Below are 20,797 nucleotides of genomic sequence, written 5' to 3' on the forward strand. Positions count from 1 at the left end.
CACAGCCTAGCACCCTTTGTATATTTTATTAAAATACATACTTACAAACTAATTAAAAACATTTGTCATAAAATATAATGAATATTAATTCAGAACCAACTTAGTAATTTCTTTACCATTATAATAGCACTTTGGACACGCATAATCGGAGTCAGCAATCTTATTGGCCTGAAAAAATAAAAAATACCTACTGATAAAGCAAATTATTGGATTATATATTAACTGTAAAAATAGAAGTGATTTTGTCACAAAATAATAACCATGAGAGAAGTTGCGTCTTATGTTTCATAAATCATAAAATTGAAATTCAAGGTTCAGTGACATCATGGGCATAGGGACGTTTCAGAAGTGCGAGCACTAAAACTGTCGAAAAAGTATTCACATGTCATCGAGAGCATGACTCTATAACATATAAAAAATTTGTTTCTTTTACGCAGGGCACTTCTCAAATTCCCATACAAATATGAGAACAATATACTTTGACAATGGTTTTAGAGCTCGCCAACCTAGAAGTAAATTAGGCTAAAACATTATGAAAGCTGTCTTTTACTTATCTTTTTTTCTAGATAATCAAAATAAAAAGATTAAAACGATACTTAGATAATAAAAAAAAATTAGGTACTATGATAATGATTTTGACGCATTAAAATATTATTAATTTATTAATGTACTATCTCTTCTACCTTAATTTATGCTCATTTTATTCAAAAAATCATACCTGTAAACAGTAGTAACAAAATATATGAGCGCAGCCCATAACATGAGGTAGGATAGGTTTTTCCGAGCAAGAAGCACACACTGTATTCACAGTCATCACTGCTTGTTTTGAAGAAGATGCTGGTCTGACGTAATTTCTCCACCACATATATTTCAATATCTTTGCCAATTTTTGCCTCAGCCCAAACATGTTGACTAATGAAAGCACTGTTCCAAATAATTCCTGAAATAGATGAAAAAAAAATTAAACAAAAATAAAAATAATTAAATCAATATTTCAGGACAATTTTCACATACGGCATGATCTGATCCTTTACTAAGCTTTCGCTTGTGTTATGGAATCCAGATGGCTGATAAACATACATATATAATTTTTAATACATACTTATATGAAAAAATATAAGCATGTATATATATAGATATTTAATACCCAGACACAGATCAAACATCTATGTTCATCACACAAATATTTGCCCCGGGTGGGAATCGTAACCACAATAATAATATGTCTGTACTCTTAATACTGTATTTAAAGTTGCTTAATTTTGCATTATTAGATTTCACATAATGTTTAAAAATGTTAAAAAATGATCACTTACAATAGAATTATGCCACAGAAGTTCTCTTGTCCATGATAAATCAGTTAAATTCTCTCTCACAACTTTATCTGCAGTTAATTCTAAACCCAGAACGAAGTCAATCAAGGCAGGATGCTTCCCACTTTGGATGAAGCGAAGAAAATTCAATATATCACCCACTATTTGATAAGTTTCCAGTGTATGTAACATATTTTGAACTTTAGTATTAGAAGTGAAACTGTACAAAGCCCTCTCCTTCAAATATTTAAGACCTATTGTGTAGCCATAGTACCAATACAGTTTGCTTTTTGAAAAATTGTCTGCTCTATATTTTAATGACAACATTTCTTGGCCAAAGGTACATTTTTTATTACATACAGAATATTTGAAAATCCATGTTCTTATCAGAAGTTCAAGCTCTGGATATATTGGTTGGAGGATTCCAGGCTGAAAGATAAATTGATATTATTATTAATTGAATATTGTATAATGATATTTTTTGAAATCATACAGGAACTTCACACATAGTTACCTCTAAAAACTTTGTAGCCTGAAGAAGTATGTTTTTGAATAGCTCTTCCAATTCCGTATCGAGTTGTAAGGAATCCAACTAAAAATAAAGGTAAAAATTGCATTTTAATGTTCATAATGCAATGCATGTTGACTATCACAACATACATATTTTAAATATATTACTTTACCTGGGTCACGCGTGGAATGTATGTAATAGACATATTGAAAAGTGTGAAAATTGAGACGATATTTTAATATCACCTTTATAATTAACTGTTTTGAACCTAAGTGGTAGGTAACCAAGTTATCTTAACGATAGCTTGAACTTTGCTTTTTAAATACACAAATTTAATTATGGTAGATAAGGTTTTCCCTTATTTTTTAAATGTATACCAATATACTTTATATAATTCTTATTGTTAAAATTAGAAAAATAGCTGTGAAAATAATTTTTATTTTCCTAATTACAGTATCTCCTGTTTACACCTTTCATCATTCATTGTTACATTGTATTTTGACAATTGAGTATTGACAAATGAGTAATGACAGTTGACTCTTGACGTAGAGCGCACGTCATTACCATCGGAAAAAATTGCGAATACAAAAGTTGTAGAACTTTTTATTACCTACAACTAGTGTTGCCGAACTATCGATAGTTTGACTATCGATAGTTGACCTTGAAAATAAGTCAGAATATCGATAGCGTTAATCATGGAATACTATTGATGAACTGCAATAGTATCGATAAAATCGATAGTATTGATTGCCAATAGTTGCTATACTATCGATACTGTCGATAGTATCGATACTATTGCTACTGAATATTGCAACTACAATCGATACTATCGATAGTACTGATACTATCGATAGTTTTGAGCTATCGCTATAGCTAAGGTCACTATCGATGGGACGATATTATCGATAGTATCGACACTATCGATAGTATCGATAGTTCGTTCGATATTGAGCTTCGATAGTATCGACACTATCGATAGTATCGATAGTTCGTTCGATATTGAGCTTCGATAGTATCGATACTATCGATGGTATTGCTATGTGTCGATAGTATTTACGCTTATAGGACTATCGATACTATCGATAGTATCGACACTATCGATAGTATCGATAGTGCTATCGATACTATTGCTTTTCCCCAACTATCGATAGTTAATCGATAGACTATCGATAGTGGACTATCGAGCGGCAACACTACCTACAACTTTGCCATTGAAATTTTTTCCATAGGACTTGTAGTTTTGTCGGAAATCAAGAGAAACCATTTTTTAGCCTTAAAAGCTCCCCCCCTACCACTTCCCGAACTCGGATTGTCTGTAATTTATTTTTCCTTTAATTTTTATCACATTCCCCTCCTTTTCTAATGGGTTTCAACTTTCATCCTACTGCGATTTTTTTTAGGTTTTTATCATTTTGGAAGGGATTGGCCGGTGTACAACGCGTACTTCACTGTGTGAGTATAGAGAGCAATAGAGAGTGACCGAGAATGCGTGCAAGCAGACGCCATCTTCAGATCTATTCTCTATCTGCTCGGGTCAAGGCTCGGGTTATAGCTAACTAGGGCCCTTCTAGGGCCTATCTTCTTACAATAAAATTTAATGCACAATACCCACTGACAATATACCAAATACAACGGGAATGGCAATATAATGCTAGGCGTCCATTAGAGGCGGATCGGGCCGGGCCGCATCGCAACGGGCCGTCTCTAATGGACGCGCTGTTTGCTCCTGCGTCCACCTGTACGGGGCGCGGCGGACCGCCTAGGCGGATTTTATCTAACAGACGCTCGCCGCTCACATCCGCCTGCCTGCGTCCACTAGACGGGTCGGGGCGGGCCGGGCCGCAGCGCACCGCCGGCAGAAATCCGCCTGCGAAGCGATATCCGCCAATGCGTTGCGGCCCGCCCCGGCCCGATCCGCCTAGTGGACGCCAGCCATAAGGCTAGCATAAATTACCGATGGCAGCACTAGGTTTGACAGCTATAATAATGACATTTATGTTATTGACAGTTTTATCGCTTGCAGTTTACACATGTTCTGCTTCTGCGTTTATTTGTTTGTTATTCAACATTAATCCGTAGTTATTGTATATATAATAATTCCATTTCGGTATTTGTGTTGTTTATTCAATTAAAAAGTTTAGATAAAAGCAGCAAAATGGTTGTCTCTCCACAAAGCCCCGCTAGTGAAACCCAAAGTGTAAAATCTAAAAACCTCAATATGGCGACGAAACCATCGCAATCTGTCGCAGATACAAGGGCAGAGTTAGCAGAACTAGTAAAAAGAAAAGCAGAAGTGGCTGTTAGTACTACACTTTTTTGAACAAATACAAAATTTACGTATTTTTTATGTCTAAATACAAATTAATTAAAACTTGCCGCTTTTTTAGGAGACATTAGCTAATTTAGAAAGACAAATTTATGCTTTCGAAGGTTCATATCTAGAAGACACACAACTTTATGGCAATATAATTAGAGGGTGGGACAGATATCTTACAACTAATAAAAGCACAAATTCTAAAGCAGACAAAAGAAACAGAAAATTTAAGGAAGCTGAAAGATTGTTCTCAAAATCCTCTATAACTTCTATGGCCGTGAGTTACACTGAATATATATTTATTAGACTATATTGTGTATTATTTATTACTTGAATTAGAAATAACAGGCTTATTATGTATGCTTTTGATATACAACATGTTGAATTTGTTATTTCAGGCTGTTAGTGGATTGGTTGATCCCGCTGAAACAAAAAGTGAGTAGAACTATAAATATTTATGATAAATATTCCAATTGTTCTTTTCTTTTTACTATTATTTAAACCAAATGTTTTTCCAGATGAGCGAAATAGTGAGACTGAATCCCAAACTAATGAAGACTCGTCAGACACCCAAATAAGCACTGGATTGAGTATTGGAACTTTAAATCACACAACCATACACGGTTCTACTGAAAGTCTAGCGTCAAAGCCTTCTGGAAAACAGCAAACCAATGGAAGCATTGAAAAAAGTATGTCATTAACAAAAACTCCTACTCCTAAAATAGTAACAAGTGGTTTATTACAAAAGTCCTTCACTGCGGACTCCAAAATGTTATCTAGTATGGGTTTGGACAGCAGACCTGGAACACCAAAAGACAAAGACGGAGGGATGAGTCTTATGAGCAAAGGCGACTTGACACCTAATGCATTAAAACATAAATTATCAAATAGCAGTAGTAATAGTAATGTTAAGAAAAATAGTAATAAGAAAGCCAGAAATCGATAGAATATCTTTATTATTAACAATTATCTCTAACCATTTAATGATCTCTATGAAGTAGTTATATGAAATACTTAATGAAATTAAATGTTACAATTTATAATTGATTGTCTTTGGTATTTTAATTTATATTGAATTGTCAGCTACTTCTGCGGCTATCGATAGACCTCATAAGTGACTGCTTAAATCTTGACTCTGGAAGAGAAAATATACTTTAAGATCCATAAATAACATAACAACAAATTAGTATGTAATTTAGTTATAATTATAATTAGCCAAATAAATGTTTAAACAATTAAAACAGCGTTTTATTTTGTGACTTATTCCACAGCATTTTAGTGCTTTTATTTTGTTACTCAAAATAATATTGACATAGGTATTTTATTTTGGAATATACTTACGCTTTAAAACATTGGGTAAATCTTTGATTGGTGCACAATATCTCAATGCTATATAGAACAAAATGGGAAGGAAAGATATTATCCCAGTGCAGCACAGAAATACAACTTCAGGGGACCTCCGTAAATTGCAACAACTCAATGTCTTGCTCCAAATAGATCTTGTTCTATTCATCTATAATAAATAATGAATCAAAATACTTTGAAATAGAGCACAACCTCTCTTAGGTGTGCAATATTATTAACTTTATTTCAAAACATTAGAAAAAAATACTATTTAAAGTTCATTATAAATTAGTAGTGAAAATAAATGTTATAGATTGAAAACAAATAACAGTTGGCATTGTGAAGCCATATATAATATTGAAAAAAACTGTAGATATTAATGTGTCTTATAATTCTACTACAAGGACATATCAATTATCACATAAGGGAAATAAAATGCAATATCCAAACAGTCATACTCACAGAATCCACAATATCCATGCAGACACTATCCACTCCTATTTTATCTTTACTTAATGTTTTATAAAACTCATCCAATTCAACATATTTTTGCATGCATTTCTCGCATACAATTTTTTCATCTGTGTTTATATTTGAAACAATACATTGCATTGTGTCATTGAACTTTTCGTAAAATTTTGTTGTACTATTTTTAAGTGTTGCAGTTTCATTAGACCATATAAAGCAATCTGAAATATGCATGAGTATCATGAATAACACAGTTTGAGCTGATTATCTATGTAACATATCAATTCAATCATTATATATTAGGTATATTATATATTATGAATGGATAAACTTTACACTTACCATTACAATTACCTTTATCCCAAATGCCTAACATACCATCATGGTGTCGCTGTATTACATTCAATCTATCCTGGGACATAAAAATTGAACCACAGGAAGTTCCGTTCACTGTGGTATTTAACAATTCTTTATATGTATCATGAAACTTGACATAGTGCTTTACGCAGTTTTCACATAATCTAATAGGCCGTGCATTTATGATTGAACATAACGTGAAATTTGATGCAGAATCAGCGAATGCTTTTAATATCTCAAAACACACCTCTGGGTAAGGATATAAATAACCTTGTCCTGCAAACTCCCTTGAAAATTAATATTTCTGTTAAAATATATTTCAGTCAATACTTATTATAATAGGTTTAATCAAATACAAAATCTTACAATGTAAGTTGTGGAAGATCGTAGCTTAAATTAGCATGAAGCAAAGTCAATTGAAAAAATAGCACTACACTGAATTTTAACATTTTACAAGATCTATCGAAATAAGCCAAAAATATCTTAAATCTTAATACATGAGAGTATCCAATGTAGGTGGTAGGTATAATACTCTTTGTTTTTATTTGATTGCAAATTTACTTTGAAGTTTGACAACTTTTACGAAATGCCAAATTGAAAATCAAACGTCAGATTTTATGGGACATTGCGTAGACAGAGAAACCAATAGACAAATTGATATCTAATGTCGCATTCACACAAGAAAAAGAGCAACTTATGCCGGTGTTGTGTAAAGAAATGAGAGAGAACGATAAAATTTTTTGTTTCACGCAGCGTGCCACTTTTTTCAAGAATAGCAACCTACTTTGATAAACAAAGTTTGACAGCTAGCTATCGTCTTCCATAAAAATATAGTTTTTACATGTTCTAAGTTACATGATTCATGGTATGTTTGGTTTTTAATGATTTAGACTTACTGTTAATACCTTATAAAATAATACCATGGTGCGGTGTAGCGTTAAAGGGTGTAAAAGTGATAGTGGAACGAAAATGCCTGGATTGTCTTTTCACTCGTAAGTATACAACTCTTTATCAGTTTATAGGTCTTCATGATATTTTAGCGTGTTAATATATTGTGTATCCCGTGCTGTTGACTTGAATACATTGTTTAAAAACCACAAAAATAACAATTATAAATTTTAACCTAAAAAATTTTGTGTTGCCAACTTTTCTACAAATTGTTACCCACTATTATGGGAAATAATAATATATATTCTGCAGTGTGTATTTAATTAAATATAGAATCTGAAATATTCAATGGCTTGTTCCAGTTTTCCTGAACCGGATAATTTACGACAAATTTGGATTGTAGCTACAGGATGAACAGATTGGAAACCAAAACCGAAGGTTAGAAAGTATTACAATCACCACCAACGCGACGCTGCCCCGCCGAAGACAATGGACACTCTTGGTTCCATAATTGAACCGGAGGGACGTAGTTAATTAAGTTATAGATAATTTAAATGTAATTTTTTTATAACAATAAATTATTATTAAGTAAATTTCGTTTTTTTTGCGCCTTCGCAGGTCGGTCTATATAATTAACCTGTGTATCTGTTAATACTTACGAAAATAAACATTCTTTTATTTTTTTTATTTTATTTTATAAAAAATAATAAACAATCGAGTTTTCATCTACATTATCATATATTCATTACATATACATTTTCATATGGGATTTTGATAATGATATATATATACATATTATATAATATATAGGTATGTGTATATACATAATAATATGTATTACCCATCTAAAAGTAATATGTTTATTATATACTAGCTGCGCTCCGCGGTTTCACCCACGTGGCTCCACTCCTGTTGGTCTAAGTGTTATGGTACAATATAGCCTACTATAGCCTTCCTCGATCAATGGGCTATCTAACACTGAAAGAATTTTTCAAATCGGAATCAAAGTAGTTTCGGCGAATATCCCTTCCCTCCTCACCTTCACCCCGTCATTATTATCCATTATGTGAATAATGATATTGAGAGATTTGTATCTTACAAATTGCGGGGTAAATTTTCCCTCACATGGTAACCCTAAATATTGTGACGTATTCTTTTTTTATCTCTTTCTGCGACACGCATTGCCGGTGTCACAGAACAGTAAAGTAGATAGAAGTGTGATGTGGGCGTGGCCCACGTGTCACTAGTAAGGTAAGATCACCTTACTTGCTCTCAGTTATGCGCAGAAAAATATTCGAGTCGGTTGTCAGCTGTCAAACCTTTTTTCCATATTTATTCATTAATTAGGACGTGTTGTTCGGTATTAGAGTGCAAAAATGATAGCAGACGAAATAATATCAGCAATGAAGGCATTTCATACCATCGGTAAGTCTTATTTTTATTTATTTTAATTATATTTTATGTTATAACTTCGCTTGTCGTAATTTGTCAAAATTGTATACAAATATCTAGTCAAAATGAACCTTAATACGTAAGAAATTAGTACTATTATAGATTGAACAGCAAACAAGACTTTCTGGAATATTATTGCAATAAACAAACGAATGTCGCTTTAGTGATGCTTGTGGCGTATATCGACAGTATCGATACTTTAGAAAAGACAAACATTATAAATATTAAATTTTATTTTATTTTTCCTTAGCTTTCATGTGTCCAATTTATTTATAGATTTCCCAAAGAGGCTAATTTAAAAGAGAAATGGATAAATGCAACGTGGCGAGTTAACTGGCTGCCGAACAGTACTAAGCGGTCTAACAAAGGCCACCGATACATCAAACCTACAGCAGTTCCAAGATTTAAAATAATGCATATTTTCTGTTTGTATTTTGTTAATATAGATTTATACTATTCTATTCCGTTTTTTATTTAATAATAATAATATAAAAAGACGTACTTAGTAGTAATAAACATACTCCAAAATGTGACGCATTATACTATACTCATATAAAAGAAAGAAAAAAAAATGCACAAAAAATATTTATTTGTGAATTATCGATAACAAGGCTGACATCCCTCAGAGCATAGCATCAGATAAATATCAAGTTAATGTCATTAATGTTGAGTGTCACAAATTTCAACCTTATCTCTATGTGTTGCGTTTCAAATTTATATCTATCGAAAACTAACGCCCTCTGTTGTGGAGTAGCTGAATGTTTTCGAATTTGGAATTTCTGTGCAATGAGAAACAAAACAGCTAATATACCTAGGGATGTTATACTAAAATAAACCGTAACATGGTGCGTTAGGGTACATATTGAAATGCTGAATTTATAACCTAAGTCAGTTTTTACTCAAATTAAGCTGTCCAATCAAAGGCATAGTTTACTTGTAGTGTACTGTATAACTATCGGTTTAAATGTGTGGGTTTGGCGACACTGGTTTTCATACTAATTAGACATTACAGCACTTCTATATGTTTTTACTGTTCTGTGGCCGGTGTCTATTGGATTCTCGAGGGATTCTCTGTCTACGGGACATTGACATAATATTTTGACATTTTGACCTGCCGACCTGCCGCAACATGTAAGTTTTACGGTGTACCACAGATAATATAATACTCTAATCTTGTACTATAAATTGAAAAAAATTGATTATCTGTTGCAAATAACAGCTGTAATTTTGACATCTGACTCAGAGTAGTTGACACTTGACAGCTCGAAGCAATTAACTGCCTAATTGCTCCGAGGCCCGAGCTTGACAGAGATTGGAAAAATGCAAAGATTTTGTTTACATAAATATTTTGGCAAATTAGTTGTAAAAAAATACTAAGTGTTGAGCAATGCAAAGAATTATATTCAGTGTTTGAAAATGGATTTTGTTGAACCTACACCGGAAGCGTTGCAGAGAAAATTATATTTTCTTTTGGAACAGCTACAAGACATGGCCAGAGAATTACCACCGTTTGTATTTTCAATTTAATAAAATCCTCCTTCTTTTAATAATTTTTGTTAAAATGCTTATTTGTTTATATGGATATTGCAGATGAAAATACAAACATAGCCATTCAATAGCTATCATATAATTTGAAAATTTAATTTGAATTTAAAAAATACAGACTGTTTTAATGTTGAAGTATTTTTTTGCAGCAAATATCAAATGAGAGTCCCAATAGAACTGTTATCAGGGCTTGCTAATTGCCTTCTAAATGATACTGTTTTCGAAATAGTCAAAGGTCTTATGGAAATTCAACATGTCACTGAAAAACATTTATTTCAACAAAGGCTGCAAGTTGTTAATAAACATACAAGTAAGTTAATAATCTCTACTTAGATAAAAGTAGCAAAATTCAAAGCTGCTGCTATATAAGTAAAATATACAATGACTTTTTACAGCTGAAATTCAAAATATGATTAACTCTACTCCTAATCCAGAAGATCAGGAAATACAAAAACACATTTTATTAAAGAGACACAAAGAAGAAATGAAGCAGACTGATATGAAATTAGTTATACAATTAGATCAAAAGGTAATTAATATTTTAAATTTTCCCAGACAAAAATAGAAGAGTTATATCTCAACCAAATATTATGTATTTCTTATCATTCATACTTAGCCTACACATTCTTATTTAAAGTGGATTACATATCAACAACTTTTGCAATATAAATATCGTAATTGCCATGTACACATTTGTGTATCACCCTCAATGCCAAACTGTTCCTCAAATAATCTATACTAATATTATAAATCTGAAGAGTGTTTGTTTGAATGCGCTAATCTCAGGAACTACTGGTCCGATTTGAAAAATTCTTACGGTGTTAGATAGCCCATTTATCGAGGAAGGCTATATAATAAATCATCACGCTATATAATAAATCATCACGCTAAGACCAGCAGGAGCGGAGTAATGCGGGTGAGACCGCGGGGAACAGCCAGTGCATAATAAAGTAAAAAATAATTTCAATTGGATACTTCTTTTCTTTTCTCTAATTTTCAATTAATGAAAACATAATTTTCACAGGTCAGTGATCAACAGGATACACTTGAAAAAGCTGGAGTTCCTGGATTCTTTGTTACCACCAAACCAATAGAAATAAAAGTACAAATGTACCTGTTAGATTTTATTTTAAGACTGAGTAAAATGGATATTCCACAAGTTTGAATTTAAGTTTAAATATAATTGTATATAATTTTTTATTGTTTTTCATTTATTTTCCAAATATTTTTCACAAAGCAATCTCATGGAGAGAACCATGATAAAGTTATAGGATTTTTTTAATAGTTCAGATTAATGATATCAATAAATAGTTCAGATATTTTATCATTTTCTACTGCCATTTTATTAATTTAGGTAAGAAATAAAACAAATTATTATTTGGAAAGGTTTTAGTAAAAATGACTACATCAACAATAATTGCAAAACAAGTTTACACAAATATTATACAGTATCGATTACTTAACTCTGACATTACAAGCAAATAATTTTCTGGAGTTTGACCACCTAATAAATAACATATACTAGTACATAGTATTTCTCCAGAAAATCATCAATTTTTTTACACTATTAACTTCAGTTTCAACATGTAAATCCTTCATACATTTTTAACATGTAATCACAAAAAAAATTCCAATTGGTATTTATTTAAGAACCAAAAATAAAAAAAAAACAATATCTAAAAATACGAGAGAAATCACAAAAAGTTTAAAAAAAGTTGCACATATGTAATGTTTATTTTGTGCTAAATTACATATTTATCTTACTGTAAAATATTGAGTATAATCTTATAATAATGCATAGGATTAAGCCATATGTTACACAAATAGAAATTATTAAACAATTCAAACCACCAGAGTTATACTAACTTTAACATACATTTTACACAAAAAATATATATTTTGTCTTGTATGTGGGCAGAGTTTACAATATTAATTAATACCAGTACCATAATGCCATTTTTATAGGTTTCACACACACACTTAAATATAAATACTGTCTGTCAACCCATTTTTTTATCAAGTGAATTACTTAAAGATGAATATAAACATTTAAAAACGGCACTCATCAGTATATATTTGTAGTATTATAAAGAATTAGTCACATTTACACACAGTCCATAAAAATAGGTTACATCTATATAAAATTAAACAAGCAAAAAGATATTTAAAAATCCTGTTATTATTTGAGCTTTTTCCATTTGTGATGAATTTTCTATAAAAAAACTTTCCTTGAAAAAGTTATGTATATGTACTATATTGAACCTACCGTTATATTTTCCTAGTGGTTATTATTATGAAGACAAAAAATACATCAATGCTACCTACAAGATTATAAAATACGCAACATTTGTAAAATAAAGGACTTTTCTTATAATATTCAAGGATTTGTATTAAAAATTTGCTGTGAAAAAATATATTAGAATACAACATTTCAAAATTTTGTTCAGTTTGTGCAGTACTTACTTACTGAGTGTGAAAATAGAATTTGAATCCTAATCAATTGAACAGCTAGGTACAAAATTTAATAATTTCCTTTTGGGTTTCAAATTTAACTATTTTTAACATAAAGTGTTGTAAAGAATAAATATAAAACAAATATTCAACAATCACTAAAATAAATAGACATATTCAAGTATCATGTATGCTAGGCATGTACTTTTGTCAATTTTTAAGTAGGTATAAAAAATAGTTTACTTGGTCTACATTTTAATAACGTTACTTCTTTTCTGTCCCATATGAAGACCCATGGCTGATCTGAGACATTCCGATCGACTTTTGAAGCAAAACATAGACTGAAAAATAAAATAAAAAAATGTTAAAACACCGCCTTGAAATATTTTTTATCGCAAAATCACCATTCATTCAAATTATTTTAAGTACAACTTAACTTCAATGAAAAATGTATGTGTCCATAATAAACATACTTACTTTATTTATTCCAATTAAAAAATCTCTAAAAAATGTAATTTAATTTAAAAAAAATATTTATTAAATTTTTTAATACTCACAAGCAGCGATAATAGCGCCTCCAATGGATAAATATATCAATCGGCCGCTAAAAAGAAGTCCCATGAGGTAATACAACATAGGCGTTAGTGTGACGATCGCCCACCCCACGGTATTTAGTAACGAATACACACGACGAGGTCTGTAGAACGGCTCCACTCTCTCCACACCAGACTCTTGGAAGAAGTCGCCCGTGTTCATGAACGATTCCATCATTTTGTCCTGAAAAATCATATTATTTACATTGAGATATACATATGGAGACGACACCGCCTACATCACTTATGTTCCGCTCAACATACGCCATATGGCGTAACTGCACGCTCATTTTTTATTTGTTTTAAAGTGAAACGCATCAAATATGCCTTCGTGTGTGTTACGATATTGCACAAATAATACGGAAAAGTGCAAAGGAATAACTTTTATCGGTAAGTACCTAACTAGATAATAATTTTTTTAGTTACTTAGAGCAAAAAAATGGCGCACAGATTTTGTTCGTGGTGTCTCCTCCATACGTATTATCTCAATGATTATTTACTAGCTTTTTGTCCACCACAGTTCTCGTTCCCGTTGGATTTTCGGGATAAAAACTATCCTCTTATGAGTTACCCTCTATGTGTGTACCAAATTTCACGAACAAACATACAAACTTTCGCATTTATAATTTTAGTAGAATTAACTAACAAGTTGTGTGTTTATTATTTTTCAAACAATAAAGAACCTGCATTTTTTTAGTGCACAACACGACACGGTCGCGGCATGATCATGACACACCTATCGTATTCTTTAAACGTACTTAAGTTACAAAATATTGAATTTCAAATCTTTCAATTATATAACTTATACATTTATTTACTTGTATTTGAAAAACTCAAGTAGGTACATTTTTGACGCAAATTGCTCTTTAATCACCCACATCCTGATAACTAAATGTACGCATTTTAAAGTTTTTTTTCTAAAGATAGATTAAAAGAAATAGAAATATGCTATCATACCTTTACGACGAAGAGATCGTGTAACCATTTTGCACCCTCTGCCTCACCCTCGGGAATTTTCTCAACCGGTATTCGTTCAATATACAGATGTGCATGCACCGGTTTTCCATACAACATACTCATCAATGTAGGCGGAACCTATTAGAAAAGTAAGAATAAATAGCACATTAATCATAATTTATGTGTAAATTCAAAATAAGTTTCTCCCGCGACTTTGGTCTCATGGCACGCAGATAAGACGTGATGCAGTTTTTCCTGCGTAATTTGAATCATTTATTCGTCCGCTGATTATATCTTTCATAAGCCGTCCTCTATTACTTTAAAGTTTAAACCCTAAAGATAAAGAAGCACATCGGCTTCGGGCTTATGATATAACAGTACAGATTATAGAGTGCATATAAAGATTATAAAGACGTGTCATCGTTTGTTGTCAACCAATTAGGTTGTCAACGTTCTATTTCCTATATTATAACTCTCATGACCAGAATAATTGAGAAGCGTCAATTACAATAAAGTGAATATCACCTTGCTACGAATGTATCATTCGTTGTTTACACGCACTTATTTATCGTAGCCATAGATTAAGGATTGGTCTCCGCGCGCGCGCTACGACTAGATACCGCCTCACCTAAAAACAATAGCTCCATGAGTGCGGCAACTCATTTCTGTAGTGTGTGTAAGGCAATTTGTAAGGACGCTAGTGTGTGTGAAGGATTGTACTGCCAGCTACATAAATTTTACCTCATAAATGGGTAATGGGCTGAAGTTTGAAAAATATTTTTTTTTCATCTTGGCCTTGCCGGGAATCGAACCCATGAACATGCGACTCAAATCCACTTGCGATGCCACAAAGGTTGTTTAAAACTTAAAAGTAAAAAGCGGTAATAAAAAAAATAACATATGAGTCAGTTAAACATGGTTAAACAGAAATAAATTATTGTTATAATTATCCTTTTTTATATATGCGTTAGTAATAGTATTGAAAAAAACATTATGAATAAGTTCAAATTATTGCTAAAAGATTTCCTTAACCATGTGTATTTTTTGGGATATGCAGTACGGCAACACTGAATGGCGTCGTATTTTCGTAAACAACATTTTTAAAGTACAGGTGAAATTTCGGATAATACGATTAGTCCTGATCGTACGTGATCCCAGTGTCTCACTTATTTTTTGTTATATTTTTTTTACACAGTTTTATGGCACAAACAGGCATTTTACTTCGGGTTTTGTCCAAAATCTTCAAAAACTATCGGTATGCCCTCTCCACACAATGCCTTGTGACACGACTGGCTCGGGTACGCCGAATTCGGCGTACTAAAAGTTGCCGCATTTTTCAAGTACGCAAGCGGCATCTAGTCGTAGCGCGCGCGCGGAGACCAATCCATAATCTAAGATCGTAGCATAGAATATAGATATACTATTAAGTTTTATCATTATACTTATATTAATATACCTACTTACTTATAATAAAAACTATTATTGGAAATGTGTAAAAATCATTTGCTTAGTAACGAGTATGATAATTATCGTGTGATATCGTAATTATGTATTGATATTATTATAAATGCATCCTGCATTTTTTAACGTGTGAAGGCCTCATTACTCATTTAATAAATTTAAAATGCAAATATACGACTAATTTTCGAACGATGTACATCATGATTCGAGAACACAATTTTTTGTATGCATTTAAATCATTATTAAATTAAAACACGTCGTACCTTGCTATCTTTCTCGAAGGCCAATTGAATATTATAAATAACTGGTATTTTTCCGCGGAAATGCTGTAAGCTGGTCGTGAAACCTCTTGTACGGGGTGTTAGATGATGCTTGAGGAGTGGTAAATTCTTTTCCTTGGCAAACTTCAATGAAGCTTCATGTTTTTTCTCCGTAAAACGGGTACCTTCGGGCGTCAATAATAGCTGAAAAAAGTGATTATTAATACCATTTTTTTTTATTTTAAAATACACATAATATTCATTTGTAAATTCTCACCCATACTGGATCTGGATATTCACAAATTTTCGCAATCTGTTGTTTAATAATTTCCTTATCTTTTTCGTACGATCGTTCTAAAAATACGAACTCGGAAAATTTCCACATCCAACCGATTGGTGGCATGTATTGAATGGACTTTTTAGCGTAGGCTTTACAGTTCTGAAACAATTTTATTATTTAACAAAATGTCTTACGTTATAATATTACAGCAGGCAAATTGTATATAGGGACCCGTAGGCCGTAGGAAAGTGTTTAATTAGTAGGAAGATTTTCATAATTTTTCAAGATTTAAGTACGTGATTTGGTGCGACGTCCTTATTTATTTTCTTTTGTTTAAAAACGATGCATTGCTTTTAGTCTAAGGATATGGACCTTATTTGTGAGGACGTTTATTTAAAAACTAGCTGCTCCGCGCGGTTTCACCCCCGTGGCTCCACTCCTGTTGGCCGTAGCGTGATGATATATAGCCCATAGCCTTCCTCGATAAATGAGCTATCTAACACCGAAAGAATTTTTCAAATCGGACCAGTAGTTCCCGAGATTAGCGCGTTCAAACAAACAAACAAACTCTTCAGCTTTATAATATGTATTAGTTTTATTTAAAAATGCTGGAAAATTAATCTAACCCAATAGAAAAGTATTACGAATTTGCAACCGAAAATATCAATTATTAGAAGAATAAACAATAATAAGAAATAAAAGTTCATTTATTTGCATTCACAACATAAAACTATTACAATGGAACTAAATATGTAAACGTGTAGCATTTTCATTGTGTAGGAATAGTGTCTGAAATAGGTCTGTGAAAGAATCAGCAGATTTTAACTAACCTCAGTTACTATAAATTTAATACTGTTTTGCTTGATTAATTATAAACAAATAACGCATTCTTATTAAAATGAGGCGTAATTAATTACTTAAAGGAAAAATGTTGCGTCTGCTATATTTTTAATGTCTGCAATAAAGAAGTCATTGATATAATCGAAGTCATAATAATAACAAACAAAACGAGGTAAACGATTAATGTAAGTTACAATAATTAATTAAATTCTTATTTCACTGATAATGCTGTGATAATTTTTTCAACGCATTAGGGTCTGGTTACATAGCGTGATAGTATAGTGATATACACATTCTACTGTAAAACTTAAAAGTAGTCGCTTGTATTATTTTTAAATGAAAATACACTTTAAAAATAAAAGCATTTAACTTAAGAAAATAGCAGAAATTATTGAAAAAGATTTCCTGGAAGATTTATAATCAGAAGGTTGGTTCATCGACGATTTTATAATCAGAAAAAAGTGGCATTCAAAAAAATTAATAATCTTATAACAATTCCATGAATGTTAATTTCACCAACGGGAGTGCAATCTCACACATGAATTGGTTTTTTTTTTAATCTCTCGGAATATCATTGGTATCGAGATACTTCCGTTCGAAAATTGTTTCGTAGAGAGAAGTATGCTCGTTCCGCGAGGGATATTCATTTGGTCTAAAAACAAGCGAACGTCAACGATGTTAGCAAAGAAAAAAAAATTCATGCGTTTTTTTCTAAATTTGTTCTATTTATTCGGTGAATACGATTGCATAGTGACTATTCTAAATGACCGATACCATTGATTAACACACGGTAGAATTTATCAAGGGCATGTAATCTATTTGGTACCTAATTAGATTATACAATCCTTCTTACATAAAGTCTCCTTATCTTCAAACAGCGGAACACGAAAAGCCAAATCGATAGTCATAAAATAATGATAATAACTGTTACTTTGGTAATTCACATATCCTTATTTTCCATTCAAAATCTTTTATAATATTTATTATTTAGTTTACTTTCATAATATGGTATTTTTGTGTCAAATGACTCGTTATTTCCCATTTGGATGATACGCGGCGGTCAGCAAGTAAAATCGCGTAACTCCGAATTCGCGTAAAATGGAGTAGCGTAAGTTGGGGTATTTCTGTACTCATATTTTGAGTAATATCTCCACCGAATGTACTTAATTACCTGCATACATAAAATTAATGAACAATTGATAATATTATTATCATCATAATATCCAATATAATTAGTAATGAGTCACTTTAAATTAAACAATAAGATTATTATTCAAATTAAGTTATTGACATAAAGATCTGTATTTGGGTTGTCCAAAAAATGTTTACCTAAAAACTTGTATTAAAAATTATTTACATATTATTATGAAATATGTTTAGTCCTTCAAGTACTATCATCTCCCTACTAACTACTATATACTATCACATGCCCGCTAGAAAAAAAAACATACCTTATTTGACAAGGCTTAACTCTTGTGAGTTAAATTTTAATTTTAAATTCAATGTTATCACAAATACTTAACTACAATCTCTCATCTTTCAAAATCTTGACAAAAAAATCTATAGACCATGAGTGTTATTGTGTAACAATCACAAAAAAGCTTGAGTAGGTTGTTTTTTGCTGAGGTAAGGCACAAAACTATTATCATTATCTGGCTGCTAGAAATTTTACAATTCCTGCATGTGTTTTATATGACAATAGTTTTAACTTTAACATTAAAATTTACAATTCAAAAAAGCATACAGAAATAATAAGAGGATGTAATAATACTTTGTAAGACAACACACATACAATTATCAAAATATTACATCAGTAAATATTATCAAAGATAAGTCCTTTAATCACAAATGAATAGAATATCAATGATAAATCAAAGTCAAAATGATTAAAATTAATAAAAAAGCAAAATATTATTATTCATTTCTAACCAATTTTCGTCAATTTACTAAATATTGACAACAATGACCAATCTTGATTGAGACTAGCCAACCAAATCTTTGGTAAATATCATAGACTAATTACTCAATTACTTTAGATTCTATTAGTCCATGGTAAATATGTAGGATGATAATGTTGAGAATAAGCAACAGAATTAAACTATATTTGGAAGACTATCTAGGCACAATTTTTCGTGATCAAACTTGTAAACTATGATTAAATAAAATACTAGTAAGGACTACGATAAATTAAAAAAATTGGTTGTCTGTAAAGTTGGTTTACTGGCGATAGTTGAACGTGACAACATCCGATTGTGCTTCTTTGTCGCTCGTTCCGCGCTCTCGCTTGCACTTCAGGCCTTACATGGAACGCCTCAGAGCGAGGTAACGCTGCATGAGTCATGTTTTTCCGTGCATGCAGCCGGCTCTATCGAATTATAAGACGTTGTCACGTCAAAAAATAAACATTAATTAAATTATACTTACTCCTAATACTTTGATGCCGTCACAAAAGTGCCATCCCATAAGCCAGTCTATTTCATAGCTGTGATTCATTATAAGATATCCATGCTCTTTGCCATAGTATTTATCATATTCATCTTTTTTAACGTAAATTGACATTTTCGTTCCAGCCCACCATTCTGACATGAACACTAATTCTAAAAACATAATAATATATTAATATAATTCATAATGCTATGTACATTAAATAAATTTAAATTTACATACAGATACAAATATACTTACGGCATGCAAAAGAGTATGACAAGTAGTAATTAATTTTTCTATACAAAGATTTATTAAAGGGGCGAAGTCCAAAGTATAATATAGCTTGAATGAAATTAAGCAGTAATCCTGAAGTGAAGTAGGATATAGCAAAACATAAATGAACAAGTGTTGATTGCTTCAACACACTTAACAAATACATTTTTGCGTCAGCTTCCTTTTGTGGTCATGTAATCCTTAAAATAATTAATGAATATTTATTCTAATGACATAACAATTAGCATACAATAAGATGAACATAATAATATAATTCATTCAAGAATACTTATTTAAAGTAATACATCTAAACCATTACTAAATGAAAGTCAAATTTTATTATAAAAATAAAGTTCAAAAGTAGGTAAATCACTATCTATTTATATGACAAAAAATACTTCACGCCGATAAACCTAATACCACGAAGAATATCAGCAAAGTGTTAGCCATACCTATTAAATAAAATATAAGATACAATAATTATAACACTCCACGCACTATATTTTATAATAACTTAAATGTATTCGGCGAGATTCAAATTAGTAATTTATGGTAATATTAGATATATATTTGTTTAATATGCTTGAAAGTTTTAACATTTGATAACGTTACATTATAGACAAATTAAATTTATTATTTTAATTTTAGTATCTTTGCATAAATTTAATACCTCAACATTTAATTTCAATGTTAATTTTACAAAAACGAAAACCACAGAGGGCACTGATAGACACTGTCACTGTAATGAAATGATTTGAAATGATTAGCCGTGGTCAATGTTACCACTATTGAATATTAAATTTAAATCTGATTTAGAGTTACCATAATAGTTATTTTTTAATAATTTAATTATAAAACTTTATATAGTCCAGCACAGAAGGCGGCCTTATCACCTAAGGGTGATCTCTTCCAGGCAACTTAATGTGTAATTATTCAATCAATGACATATAAAATCATGTGAACTATGGACATTCATTCACTGCCGTACACGGACTGCTCGAGCCGTCGCTACCGCTAATAAGCCAGGCTCTATCAGGTTTCAGGACATGATCCGCTACGCTGG

General features: G+C 31.4%; 5 protein-coding genes across 7 annotated transcripts; 2 read left to right on the forward strand and 3 right to left on the reverse strand.

Annotated features, from left to right (window-relative positions):
* Positions 1-19: 19 nt before the first annotated feature.
* Positions 20-2,302, reverse strand: Pex2 (peroxisomal biogenesis factor 2). The gene is made up of 5 exons (XM_089700652.1): positions 1,997-2,302; positions 1,828-1,905; positions 1,317-1,742; positions 719-940; positions 20-168 (listed from the first exon to the last, which is right to left on the reverse strand). The coding sequence occupies exons 1-5, from the start codon at positions 2,027-2,029 to the stop codon at positions 85-87; spliced, it is 843 nt and encodes a 280-aa protein (XP_089556778.1). The 5' UTR covers positions 2,030-2,302; the 3' UTR covers positions 20-84.
* A 1,528-nt stretch (positions 2,303-3,830) lies between these two features.
* On the forward strand, positions 3,831-5,379 carry Eaf6 (chromatin modification-related protein EAF6/MEAF6). Its single transcript, XM_089700656.1, has 4 exons — positions 3,831-4,123; positions 4,212-4,415; positions 4,537-4,573; positions 4,657-5,379. The coding sequence occupies exons 1-4, from the start codon at positions 3,980-3,982 to the stop codon at positions 5,082-5,084; spliced, it is 813 nt and encodes a 270-aa protein (XP_089556782.1). The 5' UTR covers positions 3,831-3,979; the 3' UTR covers positions 5,085-5,379.
* Positions 5,078-6,895, reverse strand: LOC149484522 (osteopetrosis-associated transmembrane protein 1). Its single transcript, XM_089700703.1, has 5 exons — positions 6,674-6,895; positions 6,293-6,594; positions 5,945-6,171; positions 5,480-5,651; positions 5,078-5,273 (listed from the first exon to the last, which is right to left on the reverse strand). The coding sequence occupies exons 1-5, from the start codon at positions 6,754-6,756 to the stop codon at positions 5,218-5,220; spliced, it is 840 nt and encodes a 279-aa protein (XP_089556829.1). The 5' UTR covers positions 6,757-6,895; the 3' UTR covers positions 5,078-5,217.
* Positions 6,896-9,954: 3,059 nt separating this feature from the next.
* Positions 9,955-11,390, forward strand: gdl (gonadal protein gdl). The gene is made up of 4 exons (XM_089700615.1): positions 9,955-10,155; positions 10,342-10,502; positions 10,588-10,721; positions 11,217-11,390. The coding sequence occupies exons 1-4, from the start codon at positions 10,064-10,066 to the stop codon at positions 11,355-11,357; spliced, it is 528 nt and encodes a 175-aa protein (XP_089556741.1). The 5' UTR covers positions 9,955-10,063; the 3' UTR covers positions 11,358-11,390.
* Positions 11,391-11,552: 162 nt separating this feature from the next.
* Positions 11,553-20,473, reverse strand: LOC149484524 (1-acyl-sn-glycerol-3-phosphate acyltransferase gamma-like). 3 transcript variants are annotated; one of them, XM_089700612.1, is made up of 8 exons: positions 20,405-20,473; positions 19,720-19,934; positions 19,459-19,631; positions 16,192-16,353; positions 15,918-16,118; positions 14,194-14,331; positions 13,201-13,420; positions 11,553-12,984 (listed from the first exon to the last, which is right to left on the reverse strand). In XM_089700612.1, exons 2-8 carry the CDS (start codon positions 19,898-19,900, stop codon positions 12,908-12,910), a joined length of 1,152 nt encoding a protein of 383 aa, XP_089556738.1. In that variant the 5' UTR covers positions 19,901-19,934; positions 20,405-20,473; the 3' UTR covers positions 11,553-12,907. The 3 variants fall into 3 exon arrangements, with proteins under 3 accessions (XP_089556738.1, XP_089556740.1, XP_089556739.1); XM_089700614.1 differs by having other exon boundaries at positions 20,435-20,471; XM_089700613.1 differs by lacking the exon at positions 20,405-20,473 and adding an exon at positions 20,187-20,378.
* Between the last annotated feature and the right edge of the window lie 324 nt (positions 20,474-20,797).

This window comes from Colias philodice, chromosome 11, assembly GCF_061535455.1.
Source record: "Colias philodice isolate Cphi_HAF_F1 chromosome 11, ilColPhil1 Martin Lab GWU primary, whole genome shotgun sequence".
Lineage (NCBI taxonomy): Eukaryota > Metazoa > Arthropoda > Insecta > Lepidoptera > Pieridae > Colias > Colias philodice.